General features: G+C 31.4%; 4 protein-coding genes across 4 annotated transcripts; 1 reads left to right on the top strand and 3 right to left on the bottom strand.

Moving 5' to 3' along the window:
- Nucleotides 1-58: 58 nt before the first annotated feature.
- Nucleotides 59-3,859, bottom strand: LOC112684815 (zinc finger CCCH domain-containing protein 15 homolog). The gene is made up of 7 exons (XM_025556509.1): nt 3,692-3,859; nt 3,427-3,607; nt 1,622-1,863; nt 1,437-1,556; nt 800-1,009; nt 596-718; nt 59-278 (listed from the first exon to the last, which is right to left on the bottom strand). The coding sequence occupies exons 1-7, from the start codon at nt 3,761-3,763 to the stop codon at nt 78-80; spliced, it is 1,149 nt and encodes a 382-aa protein (XP_025412294.1). The 5' UTR covers nt 3,764-3,859; the 3' UTR covers nt 59-77.
- A 1,341-nt stretch (nt 3,860-5,200) lies between these two features.
- On the bottom strand, nt 5,201-6,193 carry LOC112684864 (54S ribosomal protein c83.06c, mitochondrial). Its single transcript, XM_025556573.1, has 2 exons — nt 6,051-6,193; nt 5,201-5,602 (listed from the first exon to the last, which is right to left on the bottom strand). The coding sequence occupies exon 2, from the start codon at nt 5,599-5,601 to the stop codon at nt 5,296-5,298; it is 306 nt and encodes a 101-aa protein (XP_025412358.1). The 5' UTR covers nt 5,602; nt 6,051-6,193; the 3' UTR covers nt 5,201-5,295.
- Nucleotides 6,194-6,463: 270 nt separating this feature from the next.
- Nucleotides 6,464-18,568, top strand: LOC112684795 (lariat debranching enzyme). Its single transcript, XM_025556460.1, has 9 exons — nt 6,464-6,593; nt 6,674-6,892; nt 6,963-7,254; nt 7,746-7,846; nt 7,919-8,054; nt 8,139-8,353; nt 8,420-8,862; nt 8,916-9,034; nt 18,479-18,568. The coding sequence occupies exons 2-8, from the start codon at nt 6,696-6,698 to the stop codon at nt 9,023-9,025; spliced, it is 1,494 nt and encodes a 497-aa protein (XP_025412245.1). The 5' UTR covers nt 6,464-6,593; nt 6,674-6,695; the 3' UTR covers nt 9,026-9,034; nt 18,479-18,568.
- Nucleotides 18,569-23,101: 4,533 nt separating this feature from the next.
- LOC112684921 lies at nt 23,102-23,527 on the bottom strand. Its single transcript, XM_025556653.1, has one exon. It carries the CDS (start codon nt 23,525-23,527, stop codon nt 23,102-23,104), a length of 426 nt encoding a protein of 141 aa, XP_025412438.1.
- Between the last annotated feature and the right edge of the window lie 2,180 nt (nt 23,528-25,707).

The following is a 25,707-nucleotide window of genomic DNA, read 5'->3' as shown; positions in this document are numbered from 1 at the left end:
TTAATTAGATAACAAGGAGGAAGATATTCTTAATAATAAAATAATATTTTTTTAATAATGTTTTTTTTTTTTTTAATTTAATTATTAGAATCATTTTCCAAATTTAGTTCATCTAATTCCTCATCAAGGTCATCTAGATCTTCATCTATAAAAAGGTTTTCATTGATAGGGATTGTAGCTACCTCAGATTTATTAAATCGATCTTCAGGTAATCGGGTACCAGTATCATCTACTTCACTTGCTTCCAATTCTAATGATTCTAATTGAATTTCTCTTACCTAAAAAAAAATATATGTATAATAATAATAATCAATTAATTAATTGATTAACCAGAATTTAAAAGAAATTGACTGTTAATAAATGTTTTTAAATACTGATGTTATCTTTTATAATTGAATAATATACTCAAATCAAAAGTTAACTTAAGTTGGAATAGTCTTTTTTATTTTACATTTTATAAAAAATTAATGTAATATTTACATAGTATTATTAATAAAAAACCACTACCATTTAGATATTTTTGTTACAAATAAGTCTTTTGTTATAAATTAATATAATGGTTTTGATAACTGGTTTTAGTTAATTTTTAACTTACATTTACATTTCCATCTTCATCTTCTTCATCTCTTGTGTATGAATCAAATGCTTCCTCTCCGTCATCAATTGAATCACCAATTGCCATCTCCGGATTAAACGAAAACATTTCACGACCAGAAAGCTAAAATAAATAATGAATATAGTTAAATTAGTAATCATAAATTAAATAAGTAAGTGTTAAGATATTATAAATATTATAAACCCCAATTTGTCTTCCAGCTTTATAATCAGTTCGTTTTTTCTCTTCGTCTTTGATTATAGCATTCTTCTTTTCTCTAACTTTACGTTTTTTCCAAGCTAAAAAGCTTTCTAAAGTTACTCGTGTGAATTTTACAGAGTTAAGTGCAGCTCGTTCTCTTTCTATTAAATCTTCTAATTGAATTTCATCTTTCTTATCATCTTTTTTCTTGTCCTAAATATTAAAAAAAAGTACATAAATTTAATATTCTCAAAATAAATGAAGAGTTATTTTTAAATATAATGAGTGTCACATAAAGTTTGATAACCCTTAAAATGTTGTTTTAAACTTTACCCTAAATTCATCAATGATAAGAGAAATATTTACAATTGTTATAATCTCTATATAATACTTCCAATAATGTATGAATTATATTGTATGATCTAGATTAGGGTTGCAAGCATATATAGTATGTAATAAAATAATGAAATAATTACATTTATGTATTTAAGTAATTTCATATGATAAATTTCATCTTCTCATTTTTCCGTGATAAAAATATTCAGATGTTAATATGACTTAATAATTATAAAAATATTTGTGCCTTCCTTTATCAAAATTTATTTAAAAATTCATTCTTATTTAATCTCTGTAAACAAACCTTTTTTAGAACAAATCCAGGAGGCAAAGCATGTCTATAAATACATGAACTTCCATTTGGACAAGACCAGAACCATCCATATTTACTTTTTTCAACAGCTTCCAAGAAAAATTTACATATCTAATAAAATAAAAAATATTAGTAAAAGATGAAAAATAAGTTTTAACTTAACAATGTCTTAATACAATATCAGTCGTTGGATGTATCTTATCATTTTCACCGTGTTTTTTGTTAACGACTTCTTTTAGTTTTTCATCATCCCAATTATCCATAGTATCATTTTCATCACCATCACGTAAATCTACATACATACTTCTTTTCTCAGCTTTTTTCTCTGTAGCTAAGTCATGTGAAAACTTACACTTTGAACCTTTTGCACATTGACCTTGTTTAAAAAATGCACACAGGATGGATTTTGGATCTGCACCTGGAATATTTTTAAATAAAACAAAACAATTATTACATATTTAATAAAATTATAACTACTAATGTGAATACACAGAATTATGTATAGGTTTTGACAAACATTTAATCAACTATAAAGGATTCAAAAACTATTATCATTATTTATTTAAAAGTATTGATGTATTGGTGGTAATTTTAAATTTTTTGGAAGGAACTTAAAATTAATTGATAGGTACAAACATATTAAAATAATTTCATAGTTTAAGCTATTTTATATTTACATTAAATATAATATTATCATTAATCGATCAATAAATTTAAGAGTGTTTAATTACTAGTTAAAACAAAAGCATACATTTACTATGAATAACAAAAAAAAAAAAAAAAAAAAATAGCTGGTAAGTGAAATGATGGTGGTGCAAGTTAATCCTTTGTCCCTTAGATCCTCGGACTAGATGTTGTTGGGTGTATTAAATTTTAAAGAAACGATAACTCATTTCTTTAGTAAAATGATTCTGAGTAAAGCTTCAGTACATAAAAACATTTTGTTCTATCTGTATCCAAAGTTTCATTATGATTGGATGGATCAATTAAAAATTGATGTAATTTAAAACGTTCCGTAAAAATCCTATAATAATTTACTTAAATGCTTATAAAAAAATATCCTAACAAACAATTTTTGAATTTTTTTCAGTATCGTTAGTTTACCATATGAGTGAGGTCATATTAAATTTTCAGAAATTTTCATCAAATATTAAAAATTGTATTACATAAAAATATTCAATAAATTAGGAAATTTAAAAGCTTATACTTAAGCCAAAAGTGCTCAAATAATTTTTAAAATGTAGTGATATATGAAAAAGTATGTCTTTGATATATGGTGAAATTTTCAAATTCCTATGCTTATTACGTTTAAAGTTATGACTAAACGACTAAAATGTGAAAAGTGAAAATCCCATTTACGGATTTTTACATTTAATTTTTACCGTATTTGCCCGTTTTTTTTACGGTTTTTCCCATCTAATAGATAAAATATTAAGAAATTCAAAAAAATGACCTTTCTAAACTAACACCCTAGTCCAATTTCAAATCTAAAGAGTTGCTAGACGAAACTTTTGGACCAGGATTTCTATACAAAAAAGTGTTTATAGAATAAAAGAAAAAAATAATAATAAATGTCATTGTAAAATCATTAGATTCTACGCTTCACTCAGAATCTAAAATTAATTCTAAAAATATAATGCTTATTGTTTTAATCATAACTTTCCTTTATAGACAAATTTAAATAAAAACAATTATTGTACTTATTTTTTTAAAAAATGTTTATATAAAAATCGAGAAATATCAAAATACCATTTTAATATTTTGTACTTTTAAACTTAAAATATATATTTTTCAATATTTGATTTAAATTTAATGTAAGATAATAAAATAGAAGAAAAGTCAACTGTATTTTATTGAACTTACCTCGCTATTCAAGTAGGTATAAAATATCTTTCATTTATAATAACACATTAAATTAAATAGATAATAGCACTAATAAAAAAATATTAAATAATAAATATTTAAAGAATATAATTTATACCTTTTTCAACTTTTTGAACAGGTTTAAAAATTAATCCTAAATCATCTTTTGTTTTGTCATCTTTTTTTTTGTCTTCTACTTTACGTGCTGGTATGCCACCAGATTTAACCTGTTTTTCAACTTGTTGAATGAATCTTTGTTGTTTGGCCCCTTTTTTATTCTTTAAACCAAAAGTTTTATCCTAAAATAATGAATAAATATTAAGACAGTTCTCATATTATATACATAATTATGTTTAATAAAAAGTACATATAACTCGACTTACTTCAATTACTCTTTCTTTTTTTTTCTGATCTGCTTTTTTGCTAGTACTTTGTGCTTTTGGTTTAGGAGGCATTTTGATTTATTATAAATTTATAACTGAACATTAATTTTGAGAACAATAATAATAAAAATTTTAATTTTGAAAAATAATATTTAGCAATTTATGATTTGAGATGGAACATATTCCATAAAAAGATTTATATACAATAACCTCAAAATAAAAGGAACATTCTCAGTGTGACAATGTAATTGAATCAAAATATTTGGTAATTCAGTGATAGAACCCTAGATTAATGATAAGGACTAAAAATACACAGGGTTATTATTTTCTTTAACACTCTATGAAAAATGAATAATTTTTGTATCAAATACAATCAAATTTTATGTAATCTGTGTCACTATAAAGAAATTAAAAACATTATTTAAGTCTGTATGTAGACCAATATATCTAAGATGGACCAACAGTAACTACATGGTTGCAACGCGTATAACATACTTTTGGAAGGATTATGAGGAATAATAATAATACGTTATGGTTTATGATCATATGCATAAAAACTATGATTAACTCCATATCAGTAGCGTATCTAGGATTCATTTAACGGGGGTCTTTTAAATTTGAATAGACTAATAGTAAGTGGAGATTCTTCCCCCACGTATTACAATTATAAGTACCATGTGTTTATATAAATTATTATGTTAATGAAAATTATTTCACATATACTAACGTTTATTTAAATTATACCGTAAATAAGTTTGTAATTTGGTGAAATACCATAAAATACGTTCGATGGGGGGTGTCAAACTCCCATATCCCCCCCTAAATACGACCCTGAATCACATTGCATATTGTACTTTTTCAAGTGATCAACAAATACGAAGGCTGTTGAGTAGACTTTTAATAAAAAATAAACTGCAGAAAAACAACACTTAGTTTTACAACATGAAAGTAATTGTGCGTAATCAGAAAACATATTTGAAATTAGTAATTATCAGTGAAATTAAGTAGTGTAACCCAATGATTTGTCACATAAACCGTTTATAATATTTTAATTGGGTCAAACTGTTATTATATAAAAATATAAACTTCATAAAAGCTTAATTACTTTTAAATATATTATACATTTATAAAATCTTAAGAGACCTCAATAATAACCTAAGTAATGTGTACAAAGACTGACTAGAAATGTTGTACGGTAGGGGGAGAGGAGTTTAATATTTTTACTACTTATTCCAAATGTATATATTTCACAAGATAATAATATTGGCAATAATATATTTTATAGTACTAGATAGATCAACAATGGATTATAAAAATAACCATAACTAATGTTTATGATATTAAAATTAAATTGTACAAAGCAATATTTTTTATCTCATTAAAATCTCGGGGGGGGGGGGGGGTGAAAGGGTATATAATAATTAAATAATTTTTCAATTTTTACAAATATTTTACTACATTTTATATTTATAATTTAATTTTGTAATACAAACAATTCAAAATGTATACACTTCAGTAAATTTTTAGTAAATACATTATACAATATACTAAAAAGTAAAAATCTATAACTTATAATAAGGTATATGTTATAATAGTCTTTTAAATCACCATTCTCTTTTTTTTTTTTGCTGTACACCCGTAAGAATATAGTAAGCCTTATCAGGATGCCTGATACTCATTTGTTTATGTTTTTGATGAGTTTTACATAAATTGTATAATCTTTGATCTCTGGCAACAATGTAACAATCTTTACAACGTTTTCTCACCAATCCAAAAACTTTAAATCCTCTAGAAAGAACTAGAGATGAACCACTGACCGTCGGTGAATGAATAATTGATAATACTTGAGAAGCATTTTTAATATTTTTTGGTCTTATTGCCTTTTGAAATAAATTGCTTATAAAATTCATCCTGAAAGATATAATTATAATAAGAAATAAATATGTAAATACAACTATGGTACTTAGTTAACAAGTCATAGATAATTTTTGCAGTATAGGTATTTTGATGGTTTAAAAAATAAATGCACAGAAAAAGATAATTTTGCAGTGTAAGATTTTAAAATTAAAATTTCTCTAATGCATATATTGTTACATAGAATAATACTAAGCATTTTCCAAACTTAAAACCAGACTTAATTCTTTAAATTATATAGAAAAATAATAAATAGTATATTATGATGATAATTTGATCATTTTTTCATTATTATTAGCTTCATGACTTTCCTTGTGAGGATGGATATTACTGAAGTGCTAATATAAAATAAATTTGCCTTAAAAGATTAAGTATTGAAGGAATTAATAAATTAATTAAAAATTAGAATTATCAGAACACATAAAGTCATAAATCCCATACTAACCTTCAAAATAAGAATTTTAATGGGTAGAATTATGATTCTACACTTAATGTTAATTTTATTAATATAATTGGTAATTGAAGTTAATTTGACAATGTTAATTCAAAATTCAATTGAAAAAAATGTAATTATAAAATAAAAGAAATTGGTTTAAACAAAAGTTCTAACTTAACTATAGACATACAACAAAAATTTTTTTATATCCCTGCTTATAACCGTGGTTGGTATTTAGATATTCTTATCAAATAAATGTTGATAATCGTTTTTATCTGTGCTTTATACAGTATTCTAAACAGAATTTCAAACGTATGATAACATTATCTTATATATGTTAAGCACTATTGGTGTTTATATATTGTGGTGATAATATTGTTTATAATTTTATTATTTAGTTTATGATAGAGTTTATACAAATTTTTAAACCTTATGATCGTATGAGTATAAATTAAACTATAAAAACTAATACTTTATTTAAAGGTTTTCAACTTGTTATATAAACTTAGAATTTGAAAAATGTTATTAAATTGTTGTACAAATATTTTCCTGGTAGTTATTATTTATTAAATATAACAAATATTAATAAAATTTCATTATTTACGTAAATTAAATCATTTTTATTTAATTAGTTATAGAATATTATTAAATAAAATGAAAATTGCTATTGAAGGTTGTGCTCACGGTGAGCTACAACAAATATATAATACAATAGAACTTATTGAAAAACGTAACAATATAAAAGTTGATTTACTTATATGTTGTGGTGATTTTCAAGCCACAAGAAATAATGATGATTTATTGTCAATGGCTGTTCCTTTAAAATATAGACAAATGTGTACTTTTTACAAGTATGTATTTAGTCTTAATGTTAAATAATTATTAATATTTAATAAAAATATAAAAATTATTTTATTTTAGATATTATACTGGAGAGTTAGTTGCACCTGTTTTAACTTTATTTATTGGTGGAAATCATGAAGCTTCTAATCATTTACAAGAATTATCTTATGGGGGCTGGGCGGCACCTAATATATATTATATTGGTTTAGCAGGAGTAATTAATGTTGGTGGTATTCGTATTGGAGGCTTATCTGGTATTTACAATTCGCATGATTATATGCGAGGTAGACATGAACGACTACCATATACTGATCAGACAAAAAGAAGTATATATCACGTGCGGCAGTTAGAAGTATTTCGATTAAAACAAGTATGTACTAATATTTGTATTTACATTTAGTAAAATTTATCTTACAAGAAGCACTTTTAAATAAAAACATTCTTTTATTTTATTTTTTTGAGATTTTTTTTTAATAATAATTAATCTACACCCTGATAATTAATTATAAATTAAATTAATTTATTGTATAATGTTAATTTACTTATATTAGACATATATTCCTTAAAAAAATCGATATTTTTTTAATTAATTATCTATAAGTTCAAAATAATTGAATTTTAATATAATTTGGTTTTTTACCTTATATTTTGAAAATATATTATTGTATATCATTTTTAATATTTTTTAAAAAAATTTATTTTATTGTTTATATGTTTATATTAATTTTTTATCAAGTATTATAATAATTATTAATTCATTTAAAATTAAGTTGTTATAACTATGAGATAATTATAATATTTTAATGCAATATTTTAGATTGCATGAATAATAATTTATATTTTTTCCATATATTATTATAGTTAAAGAAACCTATTGATATTATGCTTTCACATGATTGGCCTCAGGGAATTGAACAGCATGGTAATTTAAAACAGTTACTTAAATTTAAACCTTTTTTTGAGTAAGTTGTGAATGTAAAATTCTTTATTGAAACAAAATTGATATAAATTTAATTTTAAATTTTTTACTACAGAACAGATATTAATGAAGGTAAATTGGGTAGTAAGCCTGCAAGAGAATTATTAGATATATTAAAACCAAAATATTGGTTTGCTGCTCATCTTCATTGTAAATTTGCTGCCGTAGTAAATCATTCATCTGATGACAATGTAATTAGTCATCCAGTTAAATAATTTCAATGTTTTATTGTAAATTTATTCATTTGATTAATTATTTAATGTGTACATTGACAGGAAGAAAAAAATGAAAAATACACTAAATTCTTATCACTTGACAAGTGTTTGCCAAAAAAAAGATTTTTACAAATTTTAGATGTTCCACATAATGATTCTAAACCAATTGAATTAACATATGATCTAGAATGGCTTTCTGTCTTGCATCTTACCAATCATTTGTTAAATATTAATAAAAATATTTATTATTTACCAGGACCATCTACTTTAGAAAGGTTAGTGTATGAATTATTGATTAAAATAAAATACTTAACATTTATAAATTAATAATTTATACTTAGGTATGATTTTACACCAACAGAAGAAGAAATGTTAACGGTTCTTAAGATGTTTTCAAATGATTTGGTAATTCCAAAAAATTTTATAAGTCTTGAAAATTATAAAACTAAAACCAACCCTCAGACTACTAAATTTTGTGATCAACTAAGTATTGATGATCCTCTTGCTTTAGTATTGGGTCAGTGGACTCGTTCTAGTTTATCCCAAAATGATCAAGAAATGGATTCTACATTTTCATCATTTATTAACTCTACTGTATGTTCTTATGATGAAGAAGATTGTATAGAAGAAATGTCAAAACAATTACCTATGTCTCCATTTGTATTACCTGAACCAAAAAATGATACCAACTATACAAATAATGATGATTCATTGTTAAATAATAGCTTATTAGTCTCTAATATGTCGTCAGAAGAACCCAATACAAAATCTAATCAATCACAAGGTAAATTTATTAAAAGATGATAATTTTTTTATTATTTAATTCAATTTTTTTAGATACCATTGATGAAGGTTATGTAAATATTGAAATTCAGAATTCAAAGACAAAAACTAAATGTTTGAAAAGAAGAAATTATCAACATACTAACGACAATGATAGTGAATAATAGTTTAAAGTAAATAATAAAATAAAATATATTTAAAATTTTAAAAATTAATTATATTTATTAAATATTGTTAAATTAAGTATTATGATTACCTCTTAGTAAATTTATTTCATCTGTTTGATATGTGATTTTGAAAAGGTGGTCCATCCACTTTATTTATATTTTAAGCTTTTCAAATCTTATTTAAGTTATTGTTATATGCATATTCGTAACATTTTAATTTTTAGTAAGACAAATTCTTAGTTCATTTTAGATGCTACATTTATTAAAAAAAAAAAAAAAGTAAAACAATATATATATAGTCTGTAATAAGTAATATGAATGACAGATATTGAGTACAAGGCTGGATGCTTTAATAGAAGATAGTGTTTCTTGAGATTACTTCAAATGGATGTCTCTTTTCTTTTTCTGTGTTTCTCATTACTGTTAGTTTCATTATCCAAAGCAACATATTCTTTCAAAATCATGCCATATCTATAAAAGAATTTTTATGATTCCATGTAAACTAGTAGACTAATGTGTTAGGCACATCATGCCATAGGCACGAACGCATGAAAAAATTAGGTATTAACCTCCTCCTGTCTCCAGAAATTTCAGAAAATATGCTATAAAAATATAACCTGACCTACAAATTTAATAGTTATTTCAAAATTACCCATAAAATAACAAATAAAATCTATAAATATATATATTTTATAATGAGTAATAAAGCTAGGGTCGGCACAGTATAGCTATACTACACCAGGCGCGGATCCAGGGGAGGGCGGTAGGGGCGACCTAACCTTGTTAATTTATGTAGCAAGTATATATGCTTAATATAGGAATTAGGTACTTATACTATTATTAAAATATTTACAAAAATAACTTAACCTTAGGTTGTCTACAAACAATTATTTTTATTTCCAAAATTTATATTGTGATTTTTAACACTTGAATAACCAGTGATTTTATTTTTTATTTCCTTTTGCTTTATAGAGCTTTTTTTTTGCTTTTGTAGTGATTTCCAACTCAATACTAGGCACGGACCTTTACTTATTTACTTACTATTATCCCCCTCCCTATATCATTTATTTTTTCTTTTATAGTTCATAATTAATATGTGCATAATAAAATAAGATAATTATTTCTCAAAATATTCATATGTTATTTATATATGTAATTGTATAAAATATAAATTTTTTTTTTATTATTGTAACAGCATCAACATCATGGTTATTAGCTTACAAGATTATATAGTTATGTACATAAGGGGGTTTTTACAATGGTGTTTAAGGGGAAAAAGAGAAAATATAAAAATACATAGTACAAAATAAATTATATAAATTAGTTAAATTAAGTTGTACATTTCAATTTTTTTAACAAAAGAGATTATTTTTGGTATGTCTGCGTAAGGTCCTATAGCTTCATAAAGATTGTCAGGTATTTTGCATTCTTTTCTGGCTTCCGTGAAAATTTGGCAGTGGATAATGATATGTTTGACTGTCATGGGAGAATTGCAAGAGCGGCATATAGGAGGTTCGGTCTTTTCCATTAGGTATCCATGAGTTACTCTCGTGTGGCCAATTCTAAGTCGTTTAATGATAACATTTTCTTTTCGATTTGGAAAATTGAGTTTTGGCCAAGGTTCGACTGAGTGTTTGATTTCTCTTAATTTGTTATCGGTAACTTGACGCCAATCTGAGTCCCATAATTGCATGCAGTATTTGTCGACGTTTCTGATTATATCAGCTGGAGACATAAGAGAAAGTGTTAAATAGTTGGGGTTACTTATAGCATTTCGGGCTGCTTTGTCAGCTTCTTCGTTTCCTCTGATATTGCAGTGACCCGGAGTCCATATGAAACGTATGTATTTATTGGATAAATGTATTATATTTTTTATCTTTGTGACTAAGGGATTGATCTGAGTATTATATTTTATATTTGACAGGACACTGAGTGAGTCGGAAAAAATGTGGATTCTTTCATAATTTGTATTAACAGCTGTTTGAACAACTTTTAAGAGTGCTATGTATTCAGCCGTATAAATACTGCTATAACTATTTAATTGGAATACTTGAGTAGAACTTTTATGTATAACTGCCAGACCTATGCCTGTTGAAGTTTTGGATGCATCTGTATAGATTTGTGTATTATTATGGTTATCCGTATCCGTATGAATTAGTTCATTAAATAAGCTCCGATAGACTATTTCGGGTGTTTCTTTTTTTACATGGGTACTAAAACTGGTATCAATTTCGTATTGATTTAAACTCCATGGGGGAGTAAGACAGGTCTCATATTGAAGGATTGTGTTTGGGGAGATATTGTTGTCGGACATTTCTTTACGAAATCTTATGCTTAGTGGTTTTCTGAGATTTGTGTTTAAATCATATACAGATGGAGATTGGCTTATATTTAGATAATGAATAGTTGAATTATCAGGAGTGGACAAAATTCTGGTTATATATTTGAGTGATAGTCTTAGTCTGCGATATTGAAGTGGAGGCTCCCCAGTGATGGCTAATAGGCTGGAGATAGGGCTACTTCTGAAGGCTCCAATTGCACATCTTATACCGGTGTTATGGACTGGGTCAAGAATTTTGGATAAATTACAATTAGAATTTCCATAGCAGATTGAGCCGTAGTCTAGTTTTGATCTAACTAGTGTTCTATATAAATTTAATAAAATGGAATACTCGGCACCCCATTCTAGATGACTAAGTGTTTTAATTACTCTTAGGTTTTTGTAGGCTGATTTTTTGGTTTTCAAAATGTGAGGTTTCCATGTTAATTTAGAATCGAAGGTAAGGCCAAGAATAGTGATGTTTTCAGTAAAAGGCAAGCAGATGGAATTTAAGTAGATTTTGGGTATGGTTACGTTTCTTTTTTTGGAAAAAAGGATACATTTGGTTTTGTGTGGAGAAAAAATAAAGCCTGAATTATGGCACTATTTTGACACTTCATTGAGGCAGTCTTGTAGTACTTTAGTTATTGAAGAGATTGAATTCCCTCTAACGAAGATGTGTGTATCGTCAGCAAAAATAATTGATTGAATTGGTTTGGGTATGAAGTCGGGGAGATTGTTGATGGCAGTTTGAAATAGGAAAACACTGAGCGGAGATCCTTGAGGTACTCCATTTTCTAGTACAAAGGTATTAGAGGTGTAATCCCTGATTTTTAATTGAAAGGTTCTTTGGCTTAGGAAGTTAGTTAGGTATTTTATCATATTACCGTGAATATTCCATTTTTTCAGCAATTCGATTACTCTGTAACGTCAAACAGTGTCATAAGCTTTTTGTAAATCTAAGCTTATAAGAATCATTATTTGTTTATTAGCAAATGTCTCCAGTATTTCTGATTCTATTTTTACGTGGCAGTCAGTGGTGGCATGGTGCTTTCTGAATCTATGTTGGAAAGGTGATAGAAGATTATGTTTATTCGCAAACCAATATAGTCTGTTGTATACTATTTTCTCTAATAGTTTACTCATGCTACACAGGACAGAAATTGGTCGGTAATCGGTTAGTTTGAATCTATCATTGTTTTTTTTGGGTATAGGGGTTATAATAGCATTTTTCCATTTGATTGGTAATATCCCCAATCGCCAGATCTGGTTGAATAGTTTAAGTAGTAGAAGGTTGCCACTTGGGGGGAGGTTTTGTAAAAATATAAAAGGTATTTTGTCAGAACCACAACTGTTGCTCTTTTTACTTAGTAGACCTGTATTTAGTTCACTTAATGTTATCGGTTCATTTAGAATGTCTCCTAAGCTTTGGTTCTTATATTTGAAAGGAGAATTATTAGTTTCTGTTTCTTGTTTATATTTTAGGAAGTCAGAATTGAAGTTGGCATTGCTACTATTTGAATAGAAGTGATGCCCAATTGACTGAGCTATTGTATGAGGGTCGGTATGAATTGCATTGTCTGTTAAAATGGTTTTAATTTGTACCGATGGGATCCCTTTTATGATTTTAACTTTGTTCCAAATTTTCGTAGCTGACTCTTTGGAATTTAGTGTTGAGGTGAAATGTATCCATGATTTTTTTTTTTTCATTTTTGATTAAAAATCTTACTTGTGCTTTGTTTTTTTTGAAATCAATAAAGTCCTGGATTTGTTTAGTGCGTTTGTATTTATTAAACGATGTTTTTTTATTTCTTATAGCGTGTTTAATATCTTTATTCCACCAAGGGACCGGGGGGCGTTTTCCAGAGTAGCTATGTTGTCCAAAATTATTTGCGGCTGTATCATAAATTAGTTTACTAAATTGTTCAATATTTTCATCAACAGTATTTTCATTAGGAAAAAATGAATTTATTAGATTTTTTTCGATTTCCGTTTGGAACTTGTTCCAATCAGCATTTGATAAATTCCATTTAGGGTTACGGGTGTGTATTTCATATGGGTTGGTATAACATACGGTTATTTTAATTGAGAAGTGATCACTACTAGAAAGCTCCGGAATAACGTCCCATTCTAAATTGGGTGATATTGTTGCAGAGGAGAAAGATAGATCAATAGCGGAAAGGTTGCCATTACTGGAGTTCACTCTTGTTGCTTGGCCGTTATTGAGAATGTTGATGTTATTGGTATTAAGAATTGTTTCAATTTTGGTTCCTTTTGGATAGGTGTCATTACAACCCCAAAGAGTGTTGTGGCTATTGAAGTCACCCAGGACGATAAATGGGGTGGGTAGTTGATCAATAATATTTTGGATATCTAAAGCGTTGAAGTCATGAGAGTTAGGTAAGTAAATATTGCAAATGGTTAATTTGCTTTTAGCTGTAATGTTTACAGCTATTACCTCGAGATGTGACGTTATGGGAATTTCTTTCGAAGGGACAGTATTGTTTATAAAAATGGCAACTCCACCGCTGGCCCTTCCTGCGTGGTTTCTGTTTTTAATATAGCTTGAATAATTATTTAAACGTATTGATTTGTTGTTGTTGAAATTTGTTTCTTGGATGCACAGTGCTATTGGAGAGAATTTGTTGAGTAATAGTTTAATTTCATCGATTTTTGAATAAAATCCATTTGGATTCCATTGAATGATGTGGAATTTGTTTAAGTTTATATTCTGCATAATTGTGTCAATGATTTTCATCATTTCCTTGGGTGATAAGTTAAAGGGTTGTATGATACTCATAGGGTTGGGTACACCTATTGAGTTTTCGATGATAAATTTTAGTTGGTTGAAGTTTATTTTTAAATTTGGTATTGTTTCAAATACGATTTTTGTTGGTTCAAGTGATTGATCCAACTTTAATATGATCTGTTCCAATGAATTTGATCGTTTTGGTTTTTTTTGTTGTGGTTGGGTGGTTTTCGCGGAATCTAGTAGTTTATTTGTGAGTGTTACCTTCTTTGATTATTGAATTTGCGTGTTGATTTGAGAGAACTATTAGTTTGGTTATTAACGTTTGATGGATTAATAGAGGGGGAGATGCTGGAGGTAGATGAGGCTGGTCTTTTTGGTGTCTGGGATGGTTTTAGAGTGGAGGGAGGATTGTTGGATGTTTGTTCGGAAAAGTTTTTGATGTTGGTTTCCATTTGCTTATCCACACTATTTGTACTTCTATTAGAACATTATTATCTGTTTCAGTAATGTTAGAGATAGGAATCGAGTTGTTGTAAAGGGTTGTTTGAGATTCAATGTTTGAATTTGAGTCGATTTGCATACTATTATCTGTGTTCATATTATTGGAGATATGATTCGGGTTTTCATCGAGCATGGCTTGGGATTTATTTACAAATTCCTTTTTGCAATAATTAGATGTGTGGCCCGTTTGTTTACAGAGATAACACATCACTGTGTCATCCGAGAGAAAGATGCGATAATCTGTTTGTTCAAAATTGATTAGAATTTAACTGGGCATTTTATTAATGTCATCAGGATGAATATAAAGTTGACGTCGAAAACTTCCTATGTGATTAAATTCATCATTAGCGAAGCCTGCTTTCATGAATGTTATCGGTGTAATTATTTTAATTGATAAATTGTTGAATGCATTAGTAATTACGTCGTGCGGTATGACCGGTTGTACATTGGACACAATTACACATTTGGCTTGGTTGATAAGACGGCGAAAGGCTATCTCCTTATTATTTATAATAATGTACGGCTGTTTGGTGATAATCTGTTCTACGATATTTTTGTTTGCAAAATAGATACAAAAACGATTGTTTGATATGCGTGAAGCAAATTTAATATTGTTAGGATTAGTAAGTTGACTAAATGCTTTTATATATTCGATTTGGGGTATGTCTTCAATGGTATTAAATATTACTGCTTGATCTTTTTTTGGAAATTGGACATAAGCGGTTGTTTCTGCGAAAGTTATTTGAGTATTGGATTTTAGTACTGAAGGTGTAGTTAAGTTGGAGTTTGAATTTATGTCATCCATCGTGAGAGATGGGTGTGAGATGTTGTTGCTGAGACTAGGGGGGGGGCCGAAATAAAACAACATACCTTATCGATTGGGGCGTTCACGTATACTGCTATCGGAAACTAAAAATGCGATTAACGTAGACCGGGAATACACGTGTGTATCAGTCGGCTGATATACACGTACTTAAAAAAAAAAAAAAAAAAATATAAATTGTTATTGATTGCATAAGTATATCTGGCAGTCTACCACTAACATTATGATGGAAAAATTATGTACACTAGCTGTAAATAATATAAATTACAATTTTGCTCATTTTTTAAAAATTTTAAAATTATAAGATTGATAATATTGAAAAACATTCTTTAACGTCGCGAACCACTTGAGATAAGTCCACGGACCACCGGTGGTTTGCTGACCACCAATTGGGAACCACTGCTTTACAGTATTGCCAGAATTATTAGCTGTTATGTACGTATTAAAAGTTATCTTTGATTACAAAAATACACGAAAAAAAAAAAACAAAATTAAGCATGCAGCCGGTATTTAAGATGAACAAAGTTATAATTAAAGTAGAGAAAAAAATGATAAAACTACTTGTTATTTAATTTATATGTACGATACGACTTAACGCGTCGGAGTTAGTATTAGCTGTTCCTGGTTTGTACACTATGTCATACTCGTGTTCTTCCAGTTGTAGACGCCATCTTAAACGAGCTTCAGGATTCTTAACATTAAACAGCCATGTTAATGGTTTGTGATCAGTGAACCGTCGCCCAAATAGATAAGGACGGAATTGTTTATTTGCCCAGACGATTGCTAATAGTTCTTTTTCTGTGGTGTTATAATTTTTCTCAGCTTTATTCAATGTGCGTGATATGTAGGCTATAGGTAAGTCACTTCCTATGTTGCCCTGGGATAATATAGTACCTATGGCCACATTGCTGGCGTCTGTCGTGACGATGAAGGGTCAAGAAAATTCTGGGTATTGTAGTATGGGTTCACTCACCAATAATTGTTTCAGTTCTACGGACGCATTTTGATATAAATCATTCCATATGAACTCAGTATCTTTCTTCAATAGATTAGCAAAGGATTTCGCTATTTGGCTAAAACTTTTGATGAATCTTCTGTAGTAACCGGCTAAACCAAGAAATGACTTGACATCTTTTTGATTTTTCGGGGTCTGGAAGTTAACTATACATTCGGTGGTTTTCGGGTCTAGTTTAACGCCTTTATCTGTTATGATATGTCCCAGATAAACGACTTCCTTCCTCAAGAACTCGCACTTGAACGGTTGCAACTTTAGATTGTACTTCCTCAATCGATCGAATACTTCTTTCAGTTGTTTTAGGTGATCTTCTAAAGATGTTCCAATTATAATGACATCGTCCAGATATACGAATGCTTTAATACCGTTCAGACCTACGAGTACACGATTCATCATTCGTTGAAAAGTAGTTGGTGCTCCTTTCAATCCAAAACACATTCTTTCAAACTCGAAATGACCCTGGTATGTGCTAAAGCCCGTTTTTTGTCTGTCTATTGCCTGCAAAGGAATTTGATCATATCCACTTACCATATCCAGACAAATGAAATACTTAGTCTTTCCTAATTGGTCTAGGATTTCTGTAACATTTGGCATAGGGAAAGCATCCCCCACCGTAACGTTGTTTAACTTACGAAAATCCACCACTACTCTATATTTTTTAGCACCAGATGCGTCTTCTTTTTTTGGTACTACTAGTAGTGGGGCATTCCAAGGACTATCGCTTGGCTTAATTATTCCGTTTCTTTGCATCTCCTTTACTTGTTTACTTATTTCTTCCTTTTGAGAGTAAGGGAGCTCGTACGGTTTTCGAAGAATAGGTTGTGTTACTCCAGGCGTTTTAATTTCGTAATACACTGCATTGGTGCATGATATTTTGTCTCCTTCTAAATGAAACACGTCAGAGTATTCGTGACATAGATTCTGAATAGCTTCTCGTTCTTCTGTGATAAATGTTCCGTGCGTTATGTTTCATTTATTTGTGTAATTCGGTCATATTAATTTACGACGATTTCTTTTGTTCCGGAAACATGTTTGATAGAGGCTTCGTTTAGTGTTTCATATGTAAGTTCTTCTAGGTTTGGTACCTTTATTGTACAGATCTCATCTGAAGTGTTGATGACACTTATAAGTAACTGTTGATTTACGATGTTGTTTAGCACGTTACCACAGCTTACATTATCTGTTATTGGTTGTGCATGAATTATAATTCCTTTAGATTTCATGTCGGGATTGTTGACGAATATGGGAACGACCGTTTCGCAACGTGCGGGTAATTCCATAGTAGATTTGTCTGGCAATGATAATTCTCCTTGACCTACATCAATGACAGCTCGGTTTTCCATTAGAAAAGGTTCCCCCAAGATGCCATCTCCCGGTATCGGAAAATCTGAATCCATAACAAAAAATTTTACTTTAATATTATTTTTTTCTACAAGTACATCTAACCACGTTGATCCAATTGTATGGGTTATTCCGTTTGTTATGCCTTGTAGTTGTTGTTTTTTATTCGTATCGATTAATATATCATCCTTTAATGAATTGATTTTGATTATATTAAGTTCGGCCCCAGTATCCACTAACAGTTTAATCTGATCCTCGGTACACTGTAGTGAAGTACACATGATGTGTCTTTTTTTTAGTTTTGTGATTCGATACATATATTTTTGATAGGACCCATTGTGTTTATATCCTTGACCGATTGTGTGTCCTGTCGTGCACCGTTTCCCGATGTTGAAGGTTGAACTTTGTCGAATTGACGGTTATCAGCTCTTTTTAAAGCAATCTTCCCTTATATTACCTTTCGCTTTGCAATATGTGCATGAGATTTTATTTACTGATGTGTTGTTGGTTTGTTGCGAATAACTACTTTGGCCCGTGTCCTTAGAATTGGAGTTTGGTTTCGCAAATTTACACTGATATGTATTATGGTTTTGTTTATGACATACTGTACTGTATTTTGTTGTCCAGTTCTTTTCTTGTTTGTTTTGAAATAAGCGTTGCGTATCTGCAGTGGATTTAATGAGTTTTTCCTCTTCTAGGTTGTCGTTAATAGCTTCTTCTAAGGATGTATGGTGTCTTGATTTGATGATTTACCTCAAATTTGGTTCAAGACCCTCGATGAACGTGGTGAGTGTCGTTTCTTTGATGTATTCGCGAAATGCTGTCGCGGCCTCAGCATTCTTACCTACTACGCTTACATTGCATAGTTCGTGCTGTAGATTTTCCAAATTATTTGTGTAATCTTGTACAGTTTCACCCGATTTTTGTTTTAATGAATGTAGTTCATGTTGAAGATAACTTGGAGTCCGTTGTGCCCAGAACGAGTTTTCAAGAAGTGTCCTGAGACCTGGCCAATCGATGATAACACGATTTTGAGTTATAGCGAATGCTTAACCACCTAATTTTGTTTTTATGGCTTGAATTAACACTGATTTGAGGGAAAGATCTACTCTTCGTACAGCAAAATCATATGCATTTAAGAAGCGGTGGATTCCCCCCCCCCTCTATATTCCATTCGAAAGACGGGATTAACTTTATTAAAGTTTCCAACGATAATTTTCCTTCAGCCATACTTTAGTTTTCAAAATTGATTAAATATTCAGATTTGTTTAGATTGTTTGTGTTATTTTCTAAAATTTCTAATTTATGTCTTGTTATTGATCGAGTTACAGGTCTATTGGGTAAATTATCGGAATTGTCTTTACTTGAGTCGGTTGATTTTCCTACGGGATTTAGCATAACTTGTTATATATTATATGAAATTTTATCATGCCGCAAATAAGTCGTCCTCTAATCAATGTATCCACCAGTTTCCCAAACTCACACGACGATGCTAATAATCTGAGTTCTTTTACATATTCATCAATGCTTTCACAAGCATTCTGATCCCTTGTAAAGAACATGTGTTGGTCGTATACTATGTTCTGTTTTGGAATAAAATATTCATCGAATTTACTAATAACTGTATCGTAATTAGCTGCATCATTAGTTTTCTTAAATTCGAAACTATTATAAATAGGTAAAATTTCAGGACCAAGACAGTGTAACATTAGAGCAATTTTTCGTTTTTCTTCACATTTTTGTTGGTCGGATGCCATTAAGTAAATATCAAACCTTTGTTTAAACGATTTCCATTTCTCTGCTACATTGCTTCCAGTCAGGTCAAAAGAAGTTGGTAAACTTAAGTTTTCTGCCATACTGTCTTGCCCCGGCCACGTGTTACCGTTTTTATTTTATTATTATTATTTATATATTTATTTATTAATTATAATGATATTTATTTAATTTGAAAACATCCTACCGTCTGCGCCATGTATTACTTTATTTATTTATTAATTAATCATTTATTAATTACATTTAATACATATTACAAAATACCATTAAATATACAGTTACTAGGTATTCTATATATAAATTAACCTTAAAAAATACATTAGTATATAATATCAGTTATCACTTATCAGTATTAACATTACATATAGTTAATGACACGTCGGCCCTGTGACGTAACCGGCCGGAATAGTTCACTTCTGTTTTGATCAACTTCCGCAAACATTCGAATATCTGTCAACAGTTCAGGTTCGGTAATATGAATATAACTTAATAATGCAGCGCAAATTTGTTTCGAATTGTTACACAATTCTAACCTAAACACTACGCACGTCGCACACGCAAACACGACAAATATCAAACCACGCGAACACGAACGTAATTTCGCATCCCACTTCTGAAATGTTGTATATTATATGAAATTCTATCTTTTACGCAAAGAAAACGCACAAGAATTAACACTTAGTATTACATAAAAAATTAATAAACATTTATTCAATAGAATATACATATAAACTTAAATCACCAAAACGACATAAAAAAATAAATAAATATAACGACAATGCACTCTTCGCTCAACAGTCGTCCGCGCATTCCATTCTCTTTCCGTCACTCATGACTGTACTCCCATTGCAAAGGCAACAGTAGCAGTACGTTTACAATATTTTCTTTTTCCTTTTTTTTTTTTTTTATAACAAACCTATCTAGTTGATTTATACTCTTATTTTAACAGAGAACGATGTAATTTTTAGTTTACATGTAACATTATAATATGTCTTAGTGTAATAAATGCTACTGTTTAAATCTATATGTATATAATAAAAGGAGAAAAAGAAATAAAAATCTTATAGTAGTGCGGAGATTAGCACAATGTAGCCAGTCATCATGAACTGTTGGTTGAGTGTCGATGAATGTTCAGTGTTTGTTGATTGCGCTGACTCCCTATGTGAATTGACTCAAAGTGATTCTCACGACGTCTTCACGTATCTTCGCTGACGTTCTCAGCTCCGAAACTGCTGGCGCGGAGTCCACAATAAATTTTGGGTTTTATAGTATATTATATGATACACTATGCATACAGTGTGATAGTGTGTTTATACCATATATATTATACGATACACTGATTGTATATAAAACTGTTCGTGCGACACAGCACCGCGATTTTTCTTTAAAATGCGCGCCAACCGCGTGTCATTTGCGCTATGAACTTCCCGAAGCTTCGAGAAGTTTCGTGGCGCGCCCTCCCCCTCATGCTCCGTCAAAGAGGACCGGTTCGGCCAACGAGCGCGGCTCTTGTGGCGCGTGTTTCGCTTCTGATTCCCGCACGCGGAAATTGCCGGCTCTCTCTTCGTTCATGTACGTCGTCGATGACACAACGGGTGTGTGTGGTTGCCTTGTGCTTCCTGTGACGATCGTTTTCTTGTAGCGTCAATTCCAGTTTTCGTTGCGTGCAGACGTGTTTTTTTTCATTATTATTATTTCTGCTGTATCGCCAGCGTTTTTGTTTATTGGTCTGCCGACTCGGGTGCGATCGTGTGGTGCGGAACTGTGAGCCGTCCGTTCATAGTCATTTTTGTGGTTTCGTGCCTTGCTGTCCGGACATTCGATCGCTGGAGAACAATTCACCTAACCTCCTGCTCACCGTCGACGAAGACATCAGGCAGTCTTGGTGTTCGTCGCACGTGCTTTTAGCACGTTTGCATGGGCGCAGCCATCTGAGCACCAGACCGATCGAGGTAGATGTAGCTTTTAACAACGTTTACGTTATTTATTAATTATTATTATTGGACCGCCGTGATTTTTATTATTATAATTATTTTGTTAGTATCATGTTGTGTTATTGCCGACAAGGCGTCTTATAATTGTTATAAAATACTTTATACATTTTGTATGTACAACTGGGCGCCCACATTTATCCTTATTATTATTATTTAAATTTAATTTATATATACCTGGAATAAATTAAGTTGTCATCACCCGTTATTTCCCTGTCCTGCACGATCGAACAATAACAGTATATATATTTCGTCCTGATTGAATCATGCTGACGCTGTAACGACAGTCGGTCAGTGTCACTCGTAATAGCACCACTTAGGGAGTTGTTATGTACGAGCGCGGATAGTGCTCGACAATTTTTTAAAACGCCTCCAAGTGTGTGAATGATTTGCTGACACAACGTTTTATTTGTGTGTAATTGGAATGTGCCACACTATTGTAGACGCGACACAATATACTATTGTACAGTATAAATGTGTATAGACACGCTTGTAGTAATACTTACGTATATTGACGTTCTAACGTGTACTGAATTCGTTGAACGTATAGACTGTCTAATGAATCGAGTTCCGAGATGGTTGATGTGTTAGGTTGAGAAAAAAAAATTCCTGGATCGCACCAATGCCACCAATTGTTATGTCCCGTTGGTTAGTTCCAGCGGACATAAATATGTTTGTTAACAGGAATGGTTGACACAAAAAAAAAAACACAACAACTATCGAACTATTTATACATACTAAGTTATAATAAAGACACAGTATTAAATTTAGTTATTGATATAAATGTGGTCGACTGACGTATGTTGCATTTATGTATTTAGGAAAGAAGGAGGGGTTCTTAACATAATGTATAATTTTAGAACCAAAGTGGCCCAACCCTATGTTAGTAATGTGGTTATGCCTAATACGAAAAAGAAAATGAAAAATAATCCAAACTTGAAATGCCCGTTCTGCACAATTACACTTTTGTGGGTTAGGCTGTTCTGGTTCTTTCTTTTTTTTTTTTTTGTTGTAAATCATAGTGCTAGAATTAGAGGGAAACCGCACTCAACCGAGTCGTGAACCTTCCCTCTAATCTATCCACATCCTTTATTAAAGAAAAACATCAACAATAGTTAAGGTTAACAAATATTGAAGGGCTCTATGCCTTCTGTTTTCACCTTCGGTGCACATTATTATACTTATATAACTAAACTGTTATAATCGTATTCAACATTCTTTCCGCTTGCTTCTCTTCTTCTTCTTTCGTACCAAAGATTTGCGCGACGAATGTTTTCACCGCCTGCTAATTCTTCTTGGACTGCAACATGATTGGTATTATTGATTCCGCTCTGATATCGCTTCTTACATTGACTTCAAGGTTCCTCCTATCTCGCTACCATCTATCACATCCGAAAAACGTGTGTTCCGCATTATCGACCGGGGCTTAATAATCTACGCATTCTGAACTTGCACGAACTTTGTATTTGTTTAGGTAGGGTCCGAAGCATCCGTGCCCGGTCTGTATTTGGGTTAGATGGAAGTCTACATTTCCAAAGCCTTAATTTGTTCATTTATTTACATCCTTAATGAGTCTTCTCGTCCATCTTCCCTTCTCTGACTCGTTCCATTCTTTTTGCCATTCCCTCTACTACCTTCCCGTAATACATCCTTATTTACTTCTATGCCGCTTTGGATTCGTCTGTATTCTTCCTGTCTTTCCTTAGCCATGAAGTGTGCCGGAATTGTCCCTGCCACCACCAGTATTGCTGGCGTCGATACCATCCGATATGCCATTGCTATGCATAAAGCAATTTTTCTCTGTGGCTCTAGTAGCGAATTTATATTATTCTGGAATTTTAGAACTCCTGCCCATAACGGCGCTCCGTAGAGTAGCTGGTTTTGGATAGTAGATGCTATTATTTTCCTTTTGTCCTGTCTAGCTCCTCTCATGTTTGGTAAAATCCTTTCTAAGGCATTAGCTGTTTTCCCTGCCCTAACCATTGCAGATCTATATGGATTCTATACCCGAGTTTTTTACTGAGCTCGATACCCAAATACTAATTAATATACAATACTTTTCCTTCAATTCCACCCTTATGTTATTGATTTTAAACACTGGTTTTCTGTAATCTCTCTTTTTGGTCAGAACCACGCATTCTGTTTTCTCAGCAGCTAATCTTAGGTCGTTCTCCTTCATCCATGCCGACACCTTTTCCAACGCCTCGTTAGTCCTTTCTTCTGAAATCTCAGTCGTTTGTCCAGTTACAATAAGTGCCACATCATCAGGGAATGCTATTAGGGAGGCCGATGAATTTCCCGGTAGACCTAGCAGGTTTGTGTCAAGGTTCATGTTTAAGAAATCTTACATAATACTCCATAGGGTCAGTCCGAGAACCGATCCCTATGGTACCCTATACGTTATCTTCGCCGTATATTAAATTTCTATTATTCAGATAGCTTCGTAAAATATGTAATAAATACTCCGGGACTCCTTTGTTCCGTAATGCTTTGTTTTTGACCTCCCAATTGGCCGAGTTAAATGCATTAGCATTCATTGACGTCCAGAACCACCAACATACACAGTTCCTTTTTGCGTAGGGGACTAGAAGACGCTTTTTCGACTGTCTCCTTGGCCTTCGAAGTAGCATCTATTGTAGACCTCCCACTGCGGAAGCCGTACTGTTTGTCATTCAGGCCTTCCGTGGATGACAGATTTTTCTTGATTCTCTTCTTGATTATTCTCTCAAAGAACTCTCTTACCATGTTTAGCAAGCAGATTGGTCTATACGAGCTCGGCAGTTCTAACAGCATATTACTTTTCCGCAAAAGAACCAATTTTGACACATTCCAAGCCTCTTGAAAGTACGTCTCTTCAAAGCACGAATTATAGGCTTTACACAGTGCAGTTGGCCTTTCCACCGCTACCTTTTTGACGATGATATCCGGTATACCATCCGAGCCAGGAGCTTTTCCTGAAGGTATTTTTTTGGCGCATTCTTTGATTTCCGACAGTGTGACTTTTGGGAATGTCAATTTTCCTCGTTGTGTATGCCATATATTATTGCTTTTTTTTGGGAAATAGCTCCTCTACTATTCTTTGCATACGTCCTGGAACTGTGATACTTGGTATCGGTTTCTTGCCAATTAACTTTTTGGTGACAATTTTATATGGTAGTTCCCAAGGGTCCACGTCTGCTTGCTTGCAAAGTGCTTACCAGCTTTTATTCTTGCTCCTCTCTATCTCAATCTTGAGTGCCTTCTGCGACTCCCTGTAGTTTAAAAGTTCCGTACTATTAGGATCGTTGCCTCTTCTTCTATTTGCCCGTTTGAGCTTCCTGCGTTCGCTTAAACATTTCTTTCTCAAGTCTGATATTTCGTTCGTCCACTAGTGCATTTACTTCTTATTTCCTCGGTAATTTTCTTTCGGCATGCTGCTATCGCAAGCTATTCCAGGTACTTGGATAGTGCTTCGGCCCCGGTCTGTGCGTGATCTGTAGGTGGTACTGTAGTTTTTTCTATGAATTTCCGCAGCTTGACTTCATTCAGTTTCCTCCAACTCTAGGATCATTTTTATGGTGCACTGTCTTACTCGGTGTGGATAATACCTCAAACACTATGTATTTGTGGAAACTAAGTGACTCCTCTTCTAGGACTCGTCAATTGTTGATCCTGTTAACTATACTACTTGAGGCAAAGGTTATGTCAATGTGTGTTTATGAATGTCCTCTCACAAAAGTCGGGTTGTTCCCTTGGTTACACACGGTCATATTACGTGTCGACATAAGGTTGGTAAGTAGCACGCCGCGGGCATCCTCTTGGTTACTACCCCAAAAACCGGATTTGGCGTTAAAAATCCCCGCAGCGATCACCGACATCTTTGATCCCATGATACTCGTCTCTTATCTATTTAAAAAATCCGAAAATTCGGCTAAGCTCGAACTGGAATGTGGGGGCCAGTAACAGCTGTACAGCCGAATATCCGTGAATTCCGCCCACCTGAAACCTCAGACTGGTTGACCCGTATTTTCCACCGAAATGCTATCCGTTATCACAACCGCTGCTCTTCCTGTCGAATGTGGGTACCACGCATTTTCCTCTCCTTCGTTTCAGTCTGTATGGTTCGCTTACCACCATCATGTCTGCCTTTATTTCTTTTTCCACTTGCTTCATTAAAAGTATTC

This window comes from Sipha flava, unplaced genomic scaffold (assembly GCF_003268045.1).
Source record: "Sipha flava isolate LNK unplaced genomic scaffold, YSA_version1 258_pilon_pilon, whole genome shotgun sequence".
Classification (NCBI taxonomy): domain Eukaryota; kingdom Metazoa; phylum Arthropoda; class Insecta; order Hemiptera; family Aphididae; genus Sipha; species Sipha flava.
The sequence above is the reverse complement of the archived record's forward strand: the minus strand, read 5'-3'. Positions and strand labels throughout refer to the sequence as shown.